At 39.9% G+C, this 24,035-nt stretch overlaps 2 protein-coding genes across 9 annotated transcripts in view; both read right to left on the bottom strand.

The window, feature by feature from the left end:
• Positions 1–2,363: 2,363 nt before the first annotated feature.
• On the bottom strand, positions 2,364–15,853 carry thrap3b (thyroid hormone receptor associated protein 3b). The gene is made up of 11 exons (XM_068333800.1): positions 15,505–15,853; positions 12,924–13,072; positions 9,288–10,073; positions 8,031–8,624; positions 7,521–7,663; positions 7,257–7,368; positions 7,075–7,150; positions 6,254–6,435; positions 5,931–6,162; positions 5,321–5,473; positions 2,364–3,914 (listed from the first exon to the last, which is right to left on the bottom strand). Exons 2-11 carry the CDS (start codon positions 13,043–13,045, stop codon positions 3,684–3,686), a joined length of 2,631 nt encoding a protein of 876 aa, XP_068189901.1. The 5' UTR covers positions 13,046–13,072; positions 15,505–15,853; the 3' UTR covers positions 2,364–3,683.
• Positions 15,854–20,757: 4,904 nt separating this feature from the next.
• The window catches only part of map7d1b (MAP7 domain containing 1b), a 35,415-nt gene continuing 32,137 nt past the window's right edge, over positions 20,758–24,035 (bottom strand). For 4 of the 8 annotated variants that reach the window (XM_068333374.1, XM_068333379.1, XM_068333378.1 and 1 more), the window contains 5 exons: positions 22,668–22,772; positions 22,501–22,551; positions 22,363–22,420; positions 22,007–22,273; positions 20,758–21,364 (listed from right to left, as the gene is read on the bottom strand). In XM_068333374.1, the coding sequence (XP_068189475.1) occupies positions 21,354–21,364; positions 22,007–22,273; positions 22,363–22,420; positions 22,501–22,551; positions 22,668–22,772 (492 nt within the window). In that variant the 3' untranslated portion in view covers positions 20,758–21,353. The remainder of the gene's footprint in view (positions 21,365–22,006; positions 22,274–22,362; positions 22,421–22,500; positions 22,552–22,667; positions 22,773–24,035) is intronic. The other 4 variants (XM_068333375.1, XM_068333381.1, XM_068333376.1 and 1 more) reach the window with 3 other exon arrangements.

Here is a 24,035-nt window from a genome sequence, read left to right as displayed (position 1 = left end):
CACACCTCTAGTTAGTTGAATCACATGCATATATTAGTGTGTACAGGCCCTGAACACACAAACACATTTGGTCGTACACTGTACACTCAAAGACTTTCCATGGGCAAAAACGTAGAATGCAAATCATGTGTTCTATGTTTTATAGAACACACGATTTGTTCTATAAAATCATGTAGAACAAATTGTGTGTTCTATTATCAGCTACAACTTGAATGGCATATATATATATATACATGTATATACATATATATACTATATATATATATGGAAACTCCAACATAAAACAATAATATCAGATTTCATACCAAACATATGAAAACAAATATACTGGTATTATAAACCAAGCTCACCCATCATAGAGTTTTCCCACCAGCAGGTAGCATGATCCGGTCTGACCCAAAACTGGAGTCGGTGTTTTTAATACATAAATAAATAAATAGATAAATAAATAAACTTTATGACTCAAAGAAAGAAACAGATGAACAAATATCCAACTGTCAAGCATGTTTATCAACGCGTCTTCGACATGGAGCTGTCAGAAACTAGCTGCTTTTACTGTAACTCCGTCCATTCTGCGTGTACATGTTGACACGGGTCACACACGCTAACGTCACAGCGGTTTTTGTCGCAGGGAGACGCCCCCTGGATGGAAAAAGATTCGGTTACAGCGTCCACAGTGACAACGCATTTTGAAAAAACTTCACTTTGGCCAACGTTTTTGTTTTTTGTCCCGGATACCTGCGTTGTCGTGTGGACAAAAGGCGTAACCACAACAAAAAGCCTTTCTGCCCGATGCCTTAGGCCAGACTGTTCATGTGATTCCTTCTGGCAGATGCGCCATGATTGGTTGGCAGGTAGAGATTGACAGGTAGTGGGTGGAGTTAAAAGCATGACAGAGTGAGGTTTTCAAGTGAGCTTATTCAAATATATAGGTGGGGGGATATATATATTGATGTATATACTGTATATTATATTTGGAAGTACAGAACTGAACCTCAAAGGTACGGAACTGAACCCCACCAGTGTCATCATACACACTCACCAGACCCTTCTTAATTTTTTTTAAATTCAACAAACAGGTACTGTATATTTTTTTTACTGGTGCACAAAATGAACTGTGCATCAACATCACTGTGGACAACAAAACCAGCAAAACGTAATTTTCACATAAAAACAGAAAAATAATAATGAAAACTGTTACTTACTGCAAGTCAGTGTGATGTCCGCTGTTGCTGTTGGTAGAGGACCTGTTTGGAGCGAAATGTAAGACTAAACCTTAGACTTACATTTTGCTCCAAACAGGTCCTCTATGACGATGCTGTCAATCTTTTTATTAATGATCCCAAATAAGCAGCTGCCTCTGCAGGGTGAGATTCGATGTTGGAACATTGCTTCACAGTGTGAATTCTTCTGTTAAATGTGAGGATTCACCTTAGAGTCCAATGATCAGTTAAGTGGTAAATAGACCAGAGAAGTTATATTATTCCATATTTCTGCCATTTCAAATTTAGCTCTAGTCTAAATTAATTCAACTTTACATACATGATTTCTCTCGTTATTCTTCATCACACCTCTACACACACAATCTCATTTTCTGCAGCATCATGCTATGGGGGTGTTTTTCAGCTGCAAAGACAGGACGACTGGTTGCAATTCAAGGAAAGATGAATGCAGCCAAGTAAATATCCTGGAAGAAAACCTCTTCCGGAGTGTTCAGGACCTCAGACTGGGCCGAAGGTTCACCTTCCAACAAGACAATGACCCTAAACACAAAGCTAAAATAAGAGAGGAGTGGCTTTGGAACAACTCTGTGACCGTTCTTGACTGGCCCAGCCAGAGCCCTGACCTAAACCCAATTGAGCATCTCTGGAGACCTGAAAATGGCTCTCCACCAACATTCACCATCCAACCTGATGGAACTGGAGAGGATCTGCAAGGAAGAATGGCATAGGATCCCCAAACCCAGGTGTGAAAAACTTGTTGCATCATTCCCAAGAAGACTCATGACTGTGCTAGATCAAAAGGGTGTCTCTACTCAATACAGAGCAAAGGGTCTGAATACTTATGACCATGTGATATTTTTTTCTTTAATAAATTTGCAAAATTTTCTACATTTCAGTTTTTTTCTGTCAAGATGGGGTGCTGAGTGTACTGTAAATTAATGAGAAATAATATGAACTTTTTTTTAGTAAATGGCTGCAATGGAGTAAAACATTTAAAGGGGTCTGAATACTTTCCGTACCCACTGTACATACATGCATGATGATTATAAATTACAACTTGAATGGCAAAATAATATACCCTACAAGGGACAAATAAATGTTGATTATTCTTATTCAATGCATCAGAAAGATTCCAGCTGGTCAGAATTTACCATTTTTATTTTAATTTTCACTAAAATCCATCATTTTGCATACAAAACAATGATCTTTCCAGATTACGCAACACTGAAAATAATTATTACATTCCTATATAATGATTTTTTTCAATTTGATGAAACATGCAAGTCAGGTAAAAGTTAACACCACCACACCTTTTTATTTACTTGGTTTTAATAAGATCAGAAGAAATATGTTTGAATCAGCAACTATTCATGTTTCTACAGAGACAGCAGTGGGATATGAGACGCTAAACAATGAAGAAAAAAAAAATCATACAACACAGTGAGCTGTCTAACACCTCTACAGCCTGTTCTTTTGTATAGATCTCAAAAAGCTGAAACACAGAAACACCCTGAATGAAAGGAGAAATCTACAGAGTTCTTGAAAATAGTAAAAAAAAGTTTAAATCTTCAGATTAAATGAAAGTCCTCCAGTTCTCTTTAGGTCATGCAGTATGCGCCAAAATTGGGACGATGTGGCCTTGACATTTAAGAATCTCGTCCTATTCATTTGTCGATTCCTCTAAAAACACATGCTGTTGGTTTCATCCAATTAAAAGCTGTCATAAACGTTTGAAATTTACTGTTCCTGTTCAACATGTTGGCTTTTTTTCTGATTTTTGACTTAAAATTGAACGTTTGCCAATTTAATACTGTTGCACACACTCTTTAAAACATTTCAATGAGTATGGGCAAAGAGGATCTCCATGAATCTGGACACCAGAAATGATAAACGCCACTCATTCAGGGGTCGTGTGATAACTTGACGATCAGGAGCCCCGAGCTCTGATTGGTCCCATGAAGTGAGTAATGATTCAAATGTTTCATGCAGTAACATCAAAAATTTATGACAACCCCAAAACTAAACAGAAAACAACTAACAATAAAATGGAAATAATCCGCCTTTGTTGATCAACAGGTACAAAATTCTACCTCTTAGCCATTCCTCTCTCGTACCTCCAAACTGCTGATGTATAATTGTTATTTTCTAAGGCACAAATTAATGTTTTTTATGCGCTCAGAATATTAATCATTTCTCTCTTAAAATGATAGTTAACTAAATAAGATTACCACATAAAAAAACTCAAAATACCCCCACAAATTAATCCAAAAGCTCACAAACAAGAGTAACAAATTGCTGTTCTATTCAGGTCACTTCTTTTCTCACTTACAGCTCTGAGGAGCTTCTACTGACTCTATGTGATTAACCATTAAACAAAGGGACAATGTGGAGGGATGACAGAGAATCACCCCCCCCCCTCCCCCATCGCTCTGTATTCACAGGAACGATGGAGCTAGTGGTCTACGGCTTCATGCTGGAGGCGTCTCCAGCGTTCTTCACTTCTTTACGGTCCAGATCAATACCGTCGTCTCCCAGTCCTTCCTCTTCTCCCCCCTGGAACATGTCGTGGGTCCACTTCGGGCTGTTGCCTCCCCCCTTACGGTAGATGAAGCGTCCGCGGCGTGTCGGGAAGGAGCCCCTGCCTCTACCGCGATTGTCTATCCAGGTTTTCTCACCGTCGCGGTCGTCATGCTGGAGAGGGGCAACAAGGAAGACAATCAGAAGTCTGTCCATTCATCCGTCACAATCGTCTCTTATACGGCTGTTTGTCCGCCTTGGGGGGGTCACGAGTCACAGATAGGGGAGGGGCGCATGCAAATTCTGCACAAAAAAGGAATCAAACCCGGTCTCCATATCTTCTCACTGTGAGGCAGCAGCCCTACCCACTGCGCCACCATGATGCCGAACAAGTAGGAGTCCTTTACACAAAACCATCATCCCTCCTGGCGTTGATCTTATTTCATAGGATATCGAAACGGAGAAATTTAACACTAAAAATATAAATGAAAGAGTGCAAGACGGCATTTCATAATTAAGGGATTATTTTTATTCTTATGAGAATACTCAGGCCCCGTCCACACGATGACGGATTTTTTTGAAAACGGAACTTTTTAAAAACACATTGAAAACGATTCGCGTCCACACGACAGCGTTTTCAAAAAAATCTCCGTCCACACGTAAACGCACCAGTGCGTTTTAGAAGATGGCTATCAGCATGACAAACCATGTGGTGGCAGTATTGAGTCAAATTTTATCCAATAGGAATCCTCCATGTTTTGTTGTCACAACACATGGGCCCATAAATATGACGTCACAGAGGTTTTCGTCAGCGTTTTTAAAAAGTTGTGGATACACTGTAGAATATGGACAGGGTTCAATTAGGGATGCGGACACAAAGGATAGATTCCGGCCAGAGAATCCTTCAGCTTTATTCTGAGCAACAGGTATATGTGTGTGTGTGTGTGTGTGTGTGCTTCAGTGTCCATAAAACGCACACAAAACTAAGAACGAGAGTTCTCCGTGTCTGCTTTCATCATCTCTGAGCATGAACACATTAGCGGCGCGTTGCATCCGATGTTCACGTGATGGGGCATTCAAGCGCATCTCGTAAATACTAGTGCTGAGCGAATAGGCTTTCAGACATACACCTTCCACACAACACAGACGGACGGAAGGTGTAAACGCAACAAAAGAGTTGCTTTTTTTAAAAATCCGTCATCGTGTGGACGGGGCTTCAGATTACCTTCTAAATACAGGCCATTATATTCAAAGTACAATTCATTAAATTGCATGACAGCTCATAAAGGTCTTTTTCAATACAATAATTTTGTCTGATACAGTTGCAACTAAAAATTAGAATTATGTTAATGCGATAACAACTGGGTTCTATATCGGTTTAATGACGGAATATCTGTTTAGCGTTAGTGATTACCACGAGCTGAACCCTGAAGACACTGGTTCCACATCTGATTAGTAACATCAACACTGGTAGATCTGAACGCTCTTTTTTAATTACATTAAATGGTGACACATCAAGACGTCTTCTGTGAAAAGGGTCTCTGTTGGCTCCCAATGAAAGAACAGCTTCATGGACTCACCAGGTAGTACTTCCTGCTTTTTGGTGTGTATTCAGGATCCCACTCCTCCTCTGGAGGGCGCACTGCAGCAGGGTTCATATTAGCAGGGTTCCCATTGCTGTTGTTTCCAGGATAGTTCCCCCTGTTCCAACCTCTCCCTCTCACTCTGGGGAACTGAAATGAAAACAACAGGTGGCTTTCAACTCGGCTTCAGGGTACAACATCTATCACAAGACAATGAAAGAACAACGTATTTTATGACCTTGATCCAAGTAAGAAAATGGACCTGGTGGATGATGAGAATGACAGACCATACAAATAAAGCCATACCAATGGAAAGAACACACACTTGTTTTGTGATTAGGAGCAGTTCCTCTGATTTTTGCTACATTACCTTAATAAAAATCAAGCAGTGCATGGACTATGTATGATAGTGTCATCATCAAATTCATCATCGTCCACATTATGCTGCTTTGCATTAGCAGGAAGGAACAGAGCAGCGAAGTGTAGTCTACTGTGACGTCATTAGGACAGAGAATAGCAAGATGAGACGTCAGTACCTCAATGGACCAAAACAGATCCAGCAGAAGAAAATTAAAAAACAACAAAAAAAGGACGGAGCGGAACTTACAAATCCACGACCTCGGCCTCTTTCTGGGGCGTGGCCCTCAAAATCTCTAGGACCTCTGTCTGAGGGCCCCCCGTAGTCCCGTGGAGGATAGCGTGGGTGACCGTAGCCCTCCTCTGACGGCTCCATCCCCTCCCCCATAAACTCTTTACCTCTGAAGGACGGCGGATAAGGGGATGGAGAGGAGGAGGAAGAAGAGGAGGATGGAGAGCGATCCCGCTTCTTTTTACCCTTTCTGTGAGCACAAACACAAAAGTTGGAGGACAGTGCTGGTCTTTAGAGCTCCAACTGTCAACTTCCTACTGGAACCAACAAACTCAACGTACTTGGATTTCTTGTGGTGCTTCCCAGATTTCTCAGAGGATCTCTCCCGGCTTGGTCCTCGGGAGCCTCCCGGGCTCCTTCCCCCTTCGCGCTTGAAGTCACGCTCCTTCCCAGCAAACTTCTTACGTCTTTCAATATCCAGACGAAGGTCCATCACGTCACCTTTGAACCTTTGACTGGGATCCTGCAGAGATACACGTCTGTTAGTCGCTGCGGCAGCTTTGTGCGATACTGACGCTGCTTTTGATTGTTGCGTTTAATAAACGTCCGAATTCCCAGAGCTTCAGAAATATCTGTTGACATTAAAAACATACGCATACCTGAAAATAAACAAAGACATAACTAGTATAAATAGGTAGTTCTGTTTTGTGTTTAGAATAAAATGTGAAGTTGTTACATTTTATTTTTCTATAAGCGACTTTTCACCAACCAACCTAACAACACAGTATTTGTGGAATTGAGCAGCATGCATGTAGCTTATTAAAAGTAAATACAATTTCAGGTTTTTGAGGCTTCATGTTTTTTTTTTCTTTTTAGGAAAAATACTTACAAGGTAAAGGCACTGATAAGCGTCCCTTGAGAAGCTTGGATTCAGGATCTTAATTCACTTCCTTTTAGCCTTTGCTTGGGTTCGTACATACCCAATCAATAACCATATCTCATAGGCTGGGGGGCTTGCTTGGCACTTATATAACACAATTGGGCTCTTTTGATTTAGAAATATACATCCTTTAAGAGAAAAGCACAAAGCTGAAGACTGCTGCTTTGGATCATCTCAAATTTTCTTGCTCCAAATACGTCAAATTTCAAAAGGACTGGTCACCTTGTAGCTCGTCTCCTCCATATCCTCAAAGAGCTGAGAGCGCCTCTTAAAGGCACTGGGGGATACATCAATTCTCCTATAAAAGAGGGGGGAGTTCTAATGTCAGTAGGCAACGATTACAAGGAGAAGATAAAAAGGAAAAGTGTAAATACTTCGGATTAAATAACTAAATGTTTAGTTACCTGTGGATTTCTGGGCTCTTCCTTGGCTTCCTCAATTCTGCTTCTGCAGCTTTCCTTTGGTACATGGCAAACCGCTCACTTAAAGTCATGTCCGAGGAATGGAAGTGTTGAGCTACAAAAAAGCCAAATAAACAATTTTATTCCACAAACCGCAGGACCAAAAAAAATTCATCATAATCACAAAATGAAAGGCCCGATGGGTTTCCCAACAACTGTTGTGTGCTTTGGTCTGCAGAGAAGACGCGAAACCAGACCAAACTCTACCTTTAATGTAGTGCACAATGGAGACAATGTGCTGAGCAAAGAGCTCAGACGGGCTACGACGGAGCTGTGCTGACTGAATATGCTGGAAAATGGAGCGAAACTCTGGTTCTTTCTTAGACATCAGATCTCGAGACATGGAAGAGCTGACAGAAGAGAGAAAGGTAAAAAATATGATTAAGTACTGTAAATGAAGTTTCAAAGCAAACTGATATTTTAATGAAAACATACTTGTGCAGAGCTATTTCAGACCCATTACTGTGCACTGACATCAGGAGATAAATTCAAGTCTAACTGGAACTTGCAGATATGAAATGTGGCAACTAGAACTGGATTGTTCTTCAGGTTAAGAATTAGTGACTGCAGCAGCTACCAATATAAGAAACTTTCCTGAGGTCCATCACTGAAGCAAGGAGGAAACTTTATGATCCTGGGAGACTGAGGAATAGTAACTGCATATTTGAGCTAATATACTAATAGCAGTTCAGATTATATGAACAATATTACAAATACCTGGGTTTCTCATCTAAGGAATCCATTTTAAGCTCAAAGTCCTCCCTAGATGAAGATAGGCGTTGTGCAGGGGACTCCTCACGAGGAGGGAATGCTCCAGGGAACAGTGGCCGCACCTTCTCTCTAGAGACCACAGGTGAGGATGAACTCCTCCTGGACCTCTCCTTTTCTTTCTTCTCTTTCTTCTTAGACTTCTCCTCCTTCTTGGAGCTGTGTTTGCGGCTTCGGTACATCTCCTCCTCCATGTGTTCTAAGGATTCCGCCTCCTCGACATTTCTCCGGCTTTTGTCTTTTTTTGAATAGCTCGGTTCATCCCCCCACTTCCCAAAAATATCCCTAGATGAGAGGGTGGCTTTAACCTCACTATCTTCATCAATGTCCCTCTCTTTCAGCCCATGAGACTTAAGGAACTCCTCTTCTCCAGCGTCAAAGAAAGGCAAAGTTTTGTCTTCCTTGGAGTCGCCGAAGGAAGTCGACAAGATGTTGAAGAAGTCTGCAGGTTTGCTTCCTTTCTCTCGTCGGTCTGAGTTGCTCTCGTCCTTTTCGCTTCCATCCTTTTCAGCAGTCTGCTTTTTGTTTTTATCAGCCAGGAACCTGAAACAGGGGCAAATGGAACTTTAGGCACATGACTGTTAGGTGTATTCCAAAAGCAAATACCTCAGAATGAGACAAGCAATGAAAGAGTGAAAGATAACAAGCAAGTACAAGCAAGAAAAACATACATTTTCCGTTTTTACTCACAAAGGAAAAAACTGAAAAAAAAGAAAAAAAGAATGGGCGTTATAAGAATGGGATTTATGAGAACATTTTCTTCTTGCTGAATCTCGTTACTATTATGAAATGTTTCTTTGCTAACTGCCAGTCGTGCATCAAAAGGGAATATTACGTTAAATATGTGCACAAGATTCCTTTTAAATAACAACTGATGCGATTTGTCGCCTCCCACTCCTGTATTCTGGACTTAAAACACTGAGCATCAGCAGACTGGTTTTAATTTCCCACTTTGATCATATGTTTACAATCCGAGTCCCTAAACCTCACAGTGTGGGTCAGGACTCATTATGAAATAATCCCACAGACATCACTGGCAAGGTTTCGCAGAAAAAGATAACAGCCATCTATATCTTCCATGCACATGACTCTGTTTTTTTCTAACTAGTGCTCTTTTCAAGGATTTTTGAAAAAGGTTAACATAACACAGAAAAACAAAAACAAAAAATATAGCGTTACATTCAAATAACCTTAAGAGTAACATACTTTTTGAAGGCAGCAGATATCACGGTCTTATCTCCAGCTTTGGCATCCTCTTTTGTGAAGAACCCAAAGCCGCTGAAAGATGCTGTTTGTTCTGACGTTGGGGAGCTCTTGGGTGAAGACGGTGATGTGCTGCCCACAGTTTTCCACAGCTGATCTCCACTCTCAGACTCTTTGACATCAGCCTCAGTGGAAGCTTCTTCTTTCTTGGCGTCTGGGCTGGTTTGCTTAGGACTGCGATCATAGTCAATCCATTTACCTCCGGATGCCTTCTCAATGGCGCTGCCATCTGCTGCCTGGCCTGACTTTTCTGATTCATTCTCTGCTATCTTGTCTTTAGCATCCTTGGAGCTCGGCTTGCCCTTGCTGGTGCGATGGCGCGGAGATGAGGACCGCGAGGAGAAGCTGGAGCGCTTGGAGCGGCGAGATTTCCCTGAAGACGAGCGGTCAGAGAAGCGGGAGCGGCTTCGGCTGCCCGAGCGCTTCTTAGGTGTGCGCGATCGTGAGCGCCCCCTCCTAGGGCTGTGTGTGTGATGGTCCTGGTCGTGGTGCCGATCGTGCCAGCCGCCACCGCCATGCCAGTTGGGCTTGTAGCCATAGCCCCCACCTCCTCCCCTGTTCTGGTAATGGCCGCGTTGGTAATAGCCACGGTTTCTGCCACGGTAGTGGTATGGTCGCCGATATCCTCGGTTGTAACCTCTGAACCCACCTCTGTTGTTCTGATAGTCTCTGGAAGGATAGGTTCTGTAGGACGGAGTGTGAGAACGAGAGCGGGAACGAGACCTAGAACTGTATGAGAGAAAAGAGAAAATACCCCAGAAGAAAGAGAAAAAAATGTTAGTGGGGATCAAGCATATGGTGTGGCCTGCACAAAATTTACAACCTTGCATACGCCACAAATAAACTTTTCTGGTGGGGAGTGCAACACCAGTGGAAGACCAAGGAGTCCACAGAAAACACAGAAGAAAAAGCAGAAAGAAGAAACATGAATGAAAACCAGACCAAAAAAAAACCTTCAACATTAAAGACGGATTCATTTCATTCTACACTTCATGTGAAAAATCAAAGCCAGAAAACAAAAATCTGAACAGAGGGATCTCTACATTTCAACCTGTCGGATGTAAACCTGATTTTTTTTTCCGCATATTTTTTTGTAAACTGACGTATGGTCAAGAAATACTTGTTAACTGCATCTTATTTCATTATGAGTTGTTTCCATATCCTGTTATTGTTTCTGGTAAGTCTTAGGGAATAGTACTTTCATATTTAGAGTAGTGATGGTATTTAAATAACCACAAAATGGCAATTATAGATACAAATTTAATAAATAAGGACTTACAAACAATTCAGTTTACAGACAACCTCTCAGAAAAAATTGTGTTCGTTGGATGAGGACTACCTGTATATCAGGAGATTTTAATCAGATTTAATGTAGGTGGAAATGCAGATTGTTTTGTCCTCTTTCAAAGGCCTCCTGTTTGTCCCTCTTGCTCTCTCCTGTGGAGCATTTTAAGAGTCAATCTGGTTTGACAACATTAGTTTTCATCAAATAGATTGACACTTCCTTGCGTGTATGTCGGCTACTTGTGTTGCAACCACATGAACACACCTATTGTCTTTGGTATGTTGTTATTTATAACTCCCATTATCTGTAAAATTCCTGGCCATATATCTTCTCATTTCAGCCTTACTAACTGAATTCCCAGGTTCTATTCTCAAGACTTACTTTGTTCCCCAGAGCAACAACAGATCTTGGTAAGAAGTCTTTTCACTTTTGTACACCTTCTTTTGGAACAAATTGCAAATTAACAAAAAATCTGGATTTTGGAGGATTCATAATTAGAGTAAAATTAAATAAATCCAGGCTTTTGATCTGCATATTTTCTAACTTAAGTGACTTTAAGTGGAACCTCTGTGTTGCAACTATTTTTAGCCTGGTCTCCCCTGTAAAAAGAGTTTTTTGAGAGACAGAGTGAAATTTGACATTAGCTGAATATTTTAACAGTAAACCTCTGTCAGCTTTTTAAATGACAAAGCAAACTAAAGTAAAGGCCAGATGTACAAGTCCATAAATACAAAACCACAAGTGTCATTTGTCCGCTTACCCACTGCGGCTTTTCATTCCCAGCGAGCAGTCTTACTCTTAACTACAGCACCACAGTAGAAATATCAGGACAGCCTGCCACTTTAAAGCAGAAAGCAAACAAAGGACACACCCAACACACAATACGGTACTCTAGTTTACAGAAGGAGGCGTAGTGAAGGGGGAGGGGGATAATCGCTCGCTCTTGATACCATTTGCAATCATTTACATGCTATGTAGCAATACTCTGCAAAGAAAACATCTGCCCCAGCAAATCCCTGACTGCAAACCAGATCAACCTTTGAGTTTTGAACAGGTTCATGGACATCGACTGTCATCAAAGCACCCAGCATGAGAAGTGCCTTCACTAAAACGAGAAAATAATCTAATCTTTAATATACTTTTAAATTAGGTATATTGTCTGTAAACTTCAACCGCAGGTCACGAAAATGATGGAAGATTCTTCATAAGACTTCAGACGAGCTGATGTAAATTGTGTCTCTCATGTATGAAAAAGATGCAAACTGAAGCAAACCAAGAATAATGTTGAGTAAGAAGAACAATAGGAAACTAGAACCAAGGCAGTCAGACTGCAACATTCCGTGACACACCTGAATTCAAAATTTTACTCTGTACTACTTGCATAAAGCACTAGTTTTGATATATGGTCTTACTCACACTGGCCTTCTCCCTTGTCTTTCTATCTTATCCGGTTCCTGAGTGCACAAAAGTTAAAATTTGACCTTGACCTAGTTTTTCTCAAGGTCAAGGTCATTATCTCATTTTCATTCCCTTTGCCACCCAAGTAATGTGCATTTTGTTTCGTCTTTCTATCTGCAACAGTTGCGAAGATATTTGGTGGACTAACGAACGGACGAATACTGACAATTACTATTCATCACCGCTTTGAAGCGGGATGTAACAATTGAAGGTATGTTTGTGTTGAACCGGAATTAACTTGAATAAAAAATATAAAACAGGTGGTAAAAAGTGTCCAGTACTGGACAGTTACTATTCCTAACCCAGACAAACTACGTAATGGAACACTTAGCTGATTCACTTTGCTCATTCATAACACAAACATTTCCTATAATATAACCATCAGAGATGCAGATATGCTCAGCTTCAATAAGACACACTCTGGCATTTTGACGCAATCTATTTATCTTATTATTTCCCACACTCTTATCGACTGTTTAAAGCACTTTTTTGTCTCACGAAACTTCGCGACTGATGGAACAGAGCACAGTTCTAGATGTAGTCAGCCAATAGAATCCTCATACGGTATCACGTGACTCCCGACCAAAAACAAAAAAAAAATCGGCGATGAGGTGGAGTCGCAAGCGTTGATGCACGAATGCACACTGTAAATTATTTTTTCTTTCTTTGCAGCCCAGTACCAAATGACCCACGGACCGGTGCCGGTCCACCGCCTGGGGGGTTGGGGACCACTGCTGTAAAGGACTGACTTTGAAAACTTCCATGAGTCAACCCAGGATGAACACATCAAGGTAATGATGTGGCCAGGTGTCAGAGTCAGTAGAAATTGGATTTACCTATAACGGCGTTTCCTGGATCTTGAGCGCGAGTTACTCCTTGAGCGAGATCTCGAGAATGATCTGGATCTGGACCTCGACCTGGAGCGGGAACGAGCTGGAGAGGTTGGAGCCTTTGACATCTTTGCACTTATGTCAATAAAAATATCCTGAGAAGAAAAAAAGAAAAACAAGTGAATCTTGCTGTTAAGGTCCTTTAATGCAAGTGTCTTACTTGCATAATAAACATTTATGTTTACATTAGAGTTCAATAGCTTGGAAATGGATACTAATCCATACTAATAATAAAACCTTTTTGTTTCATCTTAGTATCTGCAACAGTTGTGAAGATATTTGGTGGACTAACGAACGGACGAACACTGACAATTACATCACCGCCTTGAAGCGGGATGTAATCAAACCCAAATACGCAACTACACAGAGGCCAACAGGTTAACTTTAACAACTGCAGCAGACAACGTGCTAACAAGCACACATGAGCCAGTAGCAATGTGAGACAGACTGAGCTTCTGGTAGTCAGCTAGTTCATACACACTTTATTCAACGTAGTAAAGACATGACTAAGTCCTTGTTAAAACTGGATCAAACTGTCAATCTCACATTTTTACAACAAAATATATCTGACATACACAGCTAGGCATAATCACATCTGAGACAGTCCTCTATCTTACTGACAAGTGGATAAACACTGACACAAAATGACAATGTCAAAAAGACACAAAAAGAAAGTCAATTTTTTAAAATGACAATGTATTCAGAGTTACAGAAAATTAAATCTCATTTTTGTTCTCTTTGTACACATGTGTTCCACATGGATCAGGGAATCAGAGCAACTACAACAAAAGACGTTGATTATGTTCACTCAGGCAATGAGAATGCACTTTATACGACCAGGACTTCAAATGATTAAAATAGTACCAATTACAACAATGTGCTCTTCATACAGTTAGGATCAAGTCTGAAGCATTTCAATTTTATTACATCCTGCTTAAAAGTGGTGATTTATTGTAATTGTCAGTGTTCGTCCGTTAGTCCACCAAATATCTTCGCAACCGTTGCAGATAGAAAGATAAAACAAAAAGCACATTGCTTGGGTGGCAAAGGGGATGAAAATGAGATGACCTTGAGAAAAGTAGGTCAAGGTCAAATTTTAACTTTTGTACACTCAGGAACCGGATAAGATATAAAGACGAGAGAGAAGGCCAGTCTTTGAGACCCCCATCGCTTAAAATTGGTTTTCACAAACTTCTGTGCTTTGTGTTTTCTGTCATTTGAAGACGCAACAGTAGCTATGTGCCACATAATGGTGGATTCATGTTCATGCAGGGTTTCCGTGTCTGTCCAAATGTAAAGCAGGACCCTTGAATATTTTTACACTGTAAACCAACCTGAAACATAAAAAGTGCTTTGTGTCTCCTACTAAACCACAAGCTTCCATTACACATTAAGACAAGTGATGCCTCTTTTGTTTGCTGACGACTAAAATGGGGTTTTTTTAAATGCAGTTGAATGAAAAATACTGAACAAACCAGTTCAACAAACAGTCAAAGCTGTGCCAAGACCGGTAGAAGTTCAAGGTGGTTATAGATTAAAGATGTAGTTGTGTAGTTGTGTAGTATGTAGTTGTGTAGTATGTAGTTGTGTAGTATGCAATTTCCTCCGGGATTAATAAAGTATCTATCTAGTTATTTAGGTTTTTTTGTTACCATTGTGTGGCCAATGCAGTCTATTTTTTCCCCAGCAAAAGCACAAATTAGCAATATGTCCCCTGACTGATAATTACAGAGAAGCGCATCAGTGACTCATCACAGCTCAACTGCGTGTGGGTAAAGCTCATCTCCCATTTTACGTTTAAACAAACCAGGAAGTGAAACGTAGATTGAACAAATTCAGTTTCCCCATTTTGTGCAATTTGATTATGTATAGTTTGCAAAGAAAATAACTTTGTTTTTTTTTAAACGTGTGTCATCAAGCAACATGCAGCGTGTTCTGTGAAGTAATTAATGCTGTTCTAACCGAGTCTGACTAGTTGTGCGTTTTGTTAAAATGTGTTTTTTTAACAGATTGGATCAACAGCAGTCGAGGGTTTGGTGACGTTTCCGCTCATCATTGTAATCCAACAGGTTTCCTCATTCTAGCTCAGATCAAAGATCAAACTTGTCTGATCGCAGTGAACAGTGGATATAGTTCAAGTAACGCGTTCACAGTTAGACACAAACACAATGTTTTCTTAATCTTAAGAGCAATTGCTTTTTTTGGTAACTCTTACAATCATTACTGGAAGAATAAATAAAGAATTATATCTTATCTTACGCATGTTGTAATTTTAATGCAGTGTTACAACGACGCAATCGACGGAAAAACACGCATTAAAAATATTTAAACAAACGCGGTGCTGCTGAATGTGTAGCTGCAGGCACACACACACACACACACACACACACACAATAGTTACTCAGTAGGAAGTCCAATAAAACCGATCAAAGACATCGATAACGTTACTCGGTCTTTTTAATATTAGCAAGGCCATGTGCTTTTTAAGTTTTAGCTAGGCAACAGAGCAAAAGCACGTTGGAATTACCTTTTCTCCGCTTTCACACGACTCAACAGGATCCGTGTAGCTACGAGAATAACCTTTGAGGCCAAGCCGCCTGGTCGTCTGGTCCCTCCTTCCTGGTTGTAATGCTCGAACCGAAAAGCGACGTATGATAGCAACGTAGGCTAGTTAGTGATAGCAGATAACATGTTAGCGCAATTCACGACCACACTAAGTCACATACGCAAGAAAATAGTTCGAAATTACTTTGCCGCCCGCATGAAATACATGTGGGGACAGGTCTGAGTGTTTTAAACGCCGTAAAAAGGTTGTTCTTGGAAGCATCCAAATTAGACGGCGCGAGCAAACGGCAACTGTTAGCTCACGGGTGCTGCTGAAGTCTCGCGAGATGAGAGGTTTTTTTCGCGGTGAAACGTAGATATCCGGGGTTACGAGGGGTCACGTTTCCTCACGCGGCAGATCATCAGACGAGGAGCTTTGAACGATGAATGGTTGACGGTGGCAGGCTCAGTTGTTTTTGTTGATTTTTTCTCGCGTGGGATAAAAGCTTTGAAGGCCCAGCCTGACGTCACCAACTTCAAAAATAACCTTCATTTTGTGCTTTAATGTCACTTCCTTTGTCTTATATGGAGTGAGAGAGTATAATGTATGCCTTTATAATTATATCCCACCTCAAAGCGTCGATGTGTTGTAATTGTCACTGTTCGTGTTTCCGTCCGTCCGTTAGTGCGTCCACCAAATATCTTCAGAACCGTTGCAGATAGAAAGAGGAAACAACAAGCACATTACTCGGGCAGCAACGGGGATGAACATGAGATGATGTTCTTGACCATGAGAAAACTAGGGTCAAAGTCAAATTTCAACTTTTGTAAACTCAGAAAATAAGATAGAAAGACGAGGGAGTCATGTAAGACCATAGATCAAAGCTACTGCTTTGATCAATGACAGTAGGTCAGTGCACTAGCTTTGATCTTTGACCCTTCCAGTAGGTAAAGGTAAAATTTTGACTTCACGGGTATCGCAGGATGTTGCAGTCTTTGACTGCATTGGTTCTAGTTATTAATTATAATCATATAATGTGGTTTGTTTACTCTTGCTTTTTGAAAATTGGTTTGCTGAACACTGATAAAAAAATGACAGTTTAAAAAATGAAAACAGAAAAAGGGATTTGTTGCGCTTCACATGTGAATTTATGAACAAGAATACTTGAATATTATTACATGCAGTATCTAAATCAGGATCCTCAGACTGATTATTCCCTTTGGATTAATTAGAATGTGCCTTTGAATAAAAGATGTTTACCAGCAACTGAATGCAGTCTCCTAGCATCCCAAACACACAAGTGTATTTTAGTTTGCAGGTGGTGTCATTAGAGCCGATGTTGTTCGTAGTACAGTGTACTATTTTTATCAGACGAAAAGCCCCTATCGCAGACACAAATTCCATTCTTAATGCCACTTGGGGGCTACTTGGCCGTAGCCAAACAAACACTGTTACTAAAATTACATTCTGTCTCATCTCATTGACCTATCTTCTGTTAGAGATGTGAGAATCAGATCAAAACTAGTATATTGATCAGTGACCAGTCACTACCCCAACCAAGGCCTAGCAATCACTTTTAATTCAAGCAAACCCCCATTTCAGACTCCAACAAGGCACATGCTACATCAAAATGACATGAGGATTTTTTTAGATAATTAAATAATGGTCTTCTTTTCCTTTAGGCTTTTCCCCTCAGGGGTCGCCACAGCGAATCAGTTGCCTCCATCTAACCCTGTCTTCTGCATCCTCTTCTCTCACACCAACTACCTTCATGTCCTATTCAAATAATAGTAATAATACTAAAAAATAAATTAAACTAAAACTAATAAGATCTCCAAAGCCCATCTTAAATTTCTAAGTCTTTACCGAGCTTTGAGATCATCTAGACACTGTTTGGAGCTACAAACTGGTACAAGAAGGGATGTCACTGTCTATGTTTTTACACAAGCATTGAAGGCATTATCAATACTGCTCTGCACAGCATGAAGTGATGGACTCATCCCTCGTTGACCTTTGACTAGTATCATTCACTGTCATCTCCTTTTGCAGGACAGGTGTTTGGATGCTCTGATATACCAAAGTTAAAATTAACCCCAGACTAATCTGTTCTTTATCCACAATGTGAGACCACCATCGCCTCCTTGTCTGTTTGTCACTGTTATGAGCTGCTTATGGTGTCGCTGGAGGCTTAAACTCCAAGAGGCAGAGGACAAGTTTATAGAGTGGCTTCATAAAATGAAAGAGTATCAGTGCCAGTAAGATAAATAATAAAACTGAGTTTACTCACTTCAAATTGTGAATTAGTCATCGTTCAACACAAAGCAAACAGGCAATTGTTCAGTACAGCAATGTTTCTCTAGTCTATCTCTGTACAACAACCAGCTCTTCTCTCTGGAAAAAAATATATGATAGGAGTGCATAGCCTGTCTTACCGTGATTGCATTACATCTTTCGTTAAGTAAGTGAATGGGATTTAATTGTTTCCTTCCTTATTGTTTTTTTTTATCCCTTTTTAATTCATTTTCATCTAAAAAGAATTCCATCTGTTTTCAGTACTATACACTCATACCTCTCTGTAGTGAAAGAAGAAACCTGAAACTTAATTTACCAAGAGAAATTTTAGAACTTATTTCCAAATATCTTAAAGAATACTGCAGCAGACAGGGTTTTAAGCATTACACCTACAAACATGTTGGAGAACAAAAAAAGAACTTACCTTACGGGAATGAAAGAACCATGAAACACAGAAGAGCGAGATGTTCCTGTTTCCTCCCTTTCTTAAGGGCTTTGAAAACGTTTGACAACCAGTTGGTGAAATAACATCTCAATTACAAATAGTTCACTCTCTGGAAGCTGTTTGGGTGGAGGTGTTTGAAAGATGTGCTTGTGATGTGATGTGATGTGATTAATCAGACACACATCAAGTATTTAACCCTACGTATGGCCTTTCTTAATTTGTTACGTCACATATGGCAAATTTAATTGCTCAGCTATGCTCCATTTTTTGAAATTTCGTATTGCCAGAATGAATTAAACCAGTGATCACGCTTCCTGCTCAGATTCAGCTAAATTCAGAGTTACACTGGAGTCGTCCAGTTGTCTTTGGCTGCTATCTCTGGTTCCAGCCTGGCTTGATAATAAAGCAACAGCTCAGTGTGGAACAGCAGATAGCAGCCTGAAAGAAACCAAGTGTGTATTATCTTCCATGGCAGCACATATCAGACCTGGACATGTTACTCCTAATATCAAAAATATAGAGAAATGGTGGGGGGGGGAACCCTCCACAAAAGGAACACCAGCATGTCACCATGCTGACAATAATAACACCATGTTTAGGGTGTTTCAGGATCTGAACCAATTTTATGGCATTCTAGCAAAACATTTCCCTTCTCTCCACATATATTACATGTGCCTCTTCATATAGAAGTCCATCTAAAAAAACATTCCATCTGGCATTAAAATAATGTAAGCTTCACTGATGAAAAGTCAGGTGACCATTCATCTCCATCCTCTATGAAGGCCTGTAGAGTTTCACTGCAAACTATCCAACAGTAGGTGAGATATTAACGTAAATATTACATATGATTGATATTAAATTTGACTTTATACTGCACCAGACTCTTATTCCCGTCTCCTTTGACATTGTCAAAACCCTCTAACCAGACAAAAAGTACATCAAGGAACATGAACTGTAGCTTTTCTCAAACAGAAGAGCAAACAGGGACCCTATCGATGGAGGTGCCGCTTTAGTATATATTGTTAATAAATTTTGTAATTTCAAAGTCACCGTCCAAACTGAAAAAAGAAAAAACCAGTTCCAGACATCACATCTTCCACCTGAGGCTTCTGTCCAGTTTCACATCTCTTTATCAAATAGCAGTGTGGTCATAGTGAATCAAGGTCCAGTGTGTTCTTCAGACGTTTCATGGGCTTGCTGTCCTGTGACGGACAGACAGCGACTGGAACTCGCTGGATGAGGTAAGATGGAGAGGTCATCTAGAGGTCAAAGTTACCTGGGGCCGAAAGGAGGACAAGACTTCTCATTTGATCGCAAGAGGGCATTACGGCAGGTGGTGGGCAAATCTCACGCACAGCTTTTAGGTTTTACTCCCTGGAGTCAGTTCTTTTCTCAGTGTAATATAAAAAACCACAGCCAAACAAACAGGGTGTTACTGAAAACAGACACTCTGTCCAGGTCTTCACTCTCACATGAAACTCAGTTCAGTCAGAGAATAGAGGACGAATAAAATGTCAGGATTTAATCTTATTACAAGGAATGTGGTTGTATTTAGTCAGAAAGTAATAGACTGCTTTAAAGATTTCACTGAATTATATTTAGTAAAAAATGTGTTGTTTTGCAGGGTCAGATTACAAACACAAAATAACATTGGAGTAAAAACCTCAGCAGAGGCTACAAAATCTCTAAAAACAATTCTACAACTACCCAAACATATCTCAGATTATGTTTGGGTATAAACGTACACCCTAGAATATGTGATTTTTATTTTAAGATCTTGATTTGCAGTCAAATACACCCTCCTCCTTTTTTATTATTAGTGAGGAAAGTTCTGAAAATAAATTAAAAAAATAATGTACAATCAGATCCTCATCTCTATGGTCCACATCCAGTGTGACTGGGTTCATTTCATAGGAGAAATGTTGAAAATCTCTCCAGTGAAAATTAAAGACATTATTGAATCATATCTACTTAAAAAGGTTCTTTGTTTTGCCCCTGGTCTGATTCCTCCACAGAATTTTTCCTCCAAAAATATTTCACAGAAACTGGCTCAGTAATTTCCTGTCATATTCTCTGTAGTCATGTTCTGTTCATACCGAAAACCTTACATGAACTGCACTCATTTTATACATTATGTGTTATATTTACACTGGGAGCATAAACCAGTGGAGTAACTGTAAAATGTCTGCAGACTTTAGAGGATGTTTGCCATGTATGAAAAAATAACTCGTGACATTCCTGTTATCTCAAGTTTGGGTTGAAAAGCCTTCAGAGTCAAAAGAGGTCAAATGAAGCAAAGCGACCAATAAAAAACTGGACTAATGGTAAAAATAAAAGTCTTGGCACCCACTGATTTATATGATTCTTGTTTGTCTCCCTCTCTTATTTTCCTCTCATGACTTCTATCTAATCACGGGAGAACATTTAAATAACTGATGAATGTTTTGAAGGATATATAATGTCTCTGCAAAAATAAATGCAGGCAGACCGACTCAGAATCCCTTTCATAAAACTTTATTTGACATATCCCCTGTAACAAGAGGCTGAGGCAGCCGGGCTCATTATACATTTACATATACTGTCTGTGGCCGGTCCTTACTCTTCTCCCCATGTTAAATAACTCAATGATTCAAGACGAAACAACAAGCACACACTGTTCAACTTAAGATAACAATAACAATATTATAATGACGCTAATAATAACAACCATTGTCAAATATTAAGTATTTCCAGGATCTTATACTGTATTTTCTAAAATTTGTTACATAGTCAGTCATCTTTAAGGTGCACCATAAAATCTTTATGTGACTTCTCAATAGAACTTAACAAATGCTGCACCGTAACACGCAGTCAACACAGAGAATACATTGCATTTTTTATATATCAGATGAAAGTTTTTTTGTTGTTTTTTTTCTTTAAATTCCTGGCAGCTTTCCTCCTCCTCGTGCTTTTTCTTTGTGGCAGACACCGTAGATGTGAATCCATCGCAGTTCATCACTTGTTTGGCACACTATTTTATAAGCTGCTGTGGAGTGGCATGAATCTTACAGCTCAAGCCGAGACATAAGGCGTGTCTCTTTGGGTGTGTGGGCACTCACAGGACCTCTGCAAGGAGCCCAGAACAGATGAGATTGAAGTGACATGGTGGCAAAAACAATAATATGTAGTTTTGAAGTCATTTATTTGACTGTAATGGAGTCTTGGATCAGAGTGCTAACTTGAATCACCTATAGGGAGAAACACACAAGTCTGACTGGGTCACTGAGGTAAAAGTTACAATTTGTCAAACTGACATCTGAGAGGCTGATGGTCACATTTTGAGGAAACTTTATTTTTATATTTCTATTCCATATTTAAAGACCCCCAAACTGGGTTCTAAGATGAATATAAGAACGCTTATATTGACATGTGCTTGGCATAGTTATCAGGTTATTAGTCAAAATGATGACAAAAGTCCTCTCTGATGGTTTTAAGGAAGCTTTTAAAGAATTCTCAGATCCAGATCCTGATCATCAACCAGGTGTAGTTTCTAGGACGCTCTTTGGGCATCCTAGAGACTAATTTTTCAGACTTTCTCAATTTTCTGATAAAAATTGTGTATATGCATTAACACTAGTTTATAGAACTTCGTCAAAGGAAACAACATAGCTAATCTGGTAAAAGTTATAGACTTCTTGTCAGAAGTCATAGACTTATAATATGAATATTACAAAAAAAACACGAAAAAAAAAAAAAGAACACTTGTACCTGCAACATGCTGAGGCTTCATGGTGCCTGTCTTCATCAGGAAGGGCTCTCCACCCTCGAAGGCCAAGATTGGCTCGCTGACCAGCCCGCTCTGATTTTGCGCTGGGTTTCCGCTGCTGCTCAGCTGCATGATTTCCTCAAAGTCAGCCGCCTCGCCATTGGGTGAGACTCCGTTCTGGTGAGCAGAAGGCTGAACACCATTTATTACGGGAGGGGACACACTTTGTGACGGGCCGAGGATCGCCGGACTCTGTATGTTTCCAGCTGCTTCAGAAACAAAAGGAATAAATGTGACTTCTGTAATTTTTCAGGCTGTGTTAAAGACATTCCAGCTGCTTAGAGGAAGTGACACTGACGTTTACTCAGCTCTGTGTCCTTGCCGTTGACATGTGGCGATGATTTAACATCTTTCTGCTTTCAAAACAACAAAGAGAGTGTTTGTCAGAGAAAAGACTAGAGTATTTTCAGTTCTTCTTAATAAGAATCACACACACCTTGTCTCCTGCATCACTTTTACGAGTCCTTTTCATGATCTCCTCAAGGCGCTGTGAAAATCACACAGATTAGTCAGATAATCATATTTTTTCTTAAAAAAAAAAAGTGGAAGCCAAGGGGAAATGAATGACATTCTGACCCAAGAGGAAGATGTTTTTCTCCTTACCTTCTTCCTCTCAAGTCGCTCTTGCTCTTCTTTCTGGAAGTGTTTCTCCCTTTCTAAACGTTGACGCTCAGCCTCCTCACGGGCTTTGGCCTCAGCTTCCTCCCTCTTACAAATAGAAAAAAAAAACATGTGAAAAAGACACTTTTGATCATCAAGTCACACTGAAGGGACAGCAAGCTTTTGGTTTCTAGAGATTTTTATTTTAAATCTGTAGTACAAAAAAGTTCTGGAACTTCATGTAAATGTACACAATGGGTGACGTATCAGATGGTCAAAGCAATCCACACATGCCTAATTAAAAAAACTCAAATGATATCTAAAATCCATTTAAATTTGCTAGAATGTGCTAGCTCCTTGTGAGTGTTGGACTTGTGCCTCCTCTAAGGAATTTTAATCTGTTTATTTGTTGGTTGTTTGTCAGCACGATTACCTAAAAACTGTGAGATGGATTTCCATAAACCTTGGTGTAAGATTTGAGCATTGGTCAGGGAAGACATTTCTTGCAGATACTGATATAGGGGAAGATCCCGCTTCTTTTCCCACTTACTTTTACTTTGTGAGGTAGAACATTCTTCAACATTCCTCCTATTTAAACTTCCATGTAAACTTGCTGAAGCATGAGTCAGGCAAACTAAACAGAGGTGAATTTATTGAGCGTGGTAGAAACAAAGACAGACAGCCAGGAAGGACGTTAGCTGGAGGAAGCGAAGGGCCCTGGAGGATCAAGCCTGAGCGGTCCAGCACCAAGTAGTCACATTTTGTCTTTCAGACTAAATAAAGGTGGACTGAAACCTCTGAGGGATGGACCTTGTTCCTAACACACAGTCTTTTACATGAATCCCAGAAAAAAAAACATTTTCCCCTGAAAAAACTCAATTTTTGATGATATGGAGGGATAGGTCACACTCTTTGAAAGTGAGCAAAATGATAAATTGAACAATTATGAGGTCCTTAAAGCAAATCTAAAATGTAATTTAATTCTGTCCATCAGCTTTTTAGGATGGATGGAGGAAACTTTATGAAGCCACTTTGGAACACATAAAAATTAAACCATCATATTTGTATCCTGGTTTAACACTGTGCATTTCTATTTTGATCATAAATAATCAGCTTCTGAATGACTGATTTAACGTGATTTAACTTTCATTCTTTAAAATATAAGTAGAGCATAATTTAAACTGAATGTAAATGTCTGTGTTTTTCTAGGAAAACATGGTTTTCTTAATGGTAATCCATCTTCTTCTTTTCCTTTCAGCTTTTCCCTTCAGGGGTCGCCACAGCAAATCAATTGCTTCCATCTAACCCTGTCTTCTGCATCCTCTGCTCTCACACCAACTACCTTCATGCCCTCCCTCATTACATCCATAA

The sequence above is a fragment of the Antennarius striatus genome, chromosome 14, assembly GCF_040054535.1.
Source record: "Antennarius striatus isolate MH-2024 chromosome 14, ASM4005453v1, whole genome shotgun sequence".
Classification (NCBI taxonomy): Eukaryota; Metazoa; Chordata; class Actinopteri; order Lophiiformes; family Antennariidae; genus Antennarius; species Antennarius striatus.
This window is presented reverse-complemented; position numbering and strand designations above follow the sequence as displayed.

Coding starts and splice junctions, on each gene's coding strand:
- thrap3b (XM_068333800.1), bottom strand. CDS start 13,045: ATGTCAAAGGCTCCAACCTCTCCAGCTCGTTCCCGCTCCAGGTCGAGG. Junction 7,151..7,256: donor AAGAGCCCAGAAATCCACAG/GTAACTAAACAT, acceptor CCTCTTTTATAG/GAGAATTGATGTATCCCCCA. Junction 6,163..6,253: donor AAGCACCACAAGAAATCCAA/GTACGTTGAGTT, acceptor TTGTGCTCACAG/AAAGGGTAAAAAGAAGCGGG.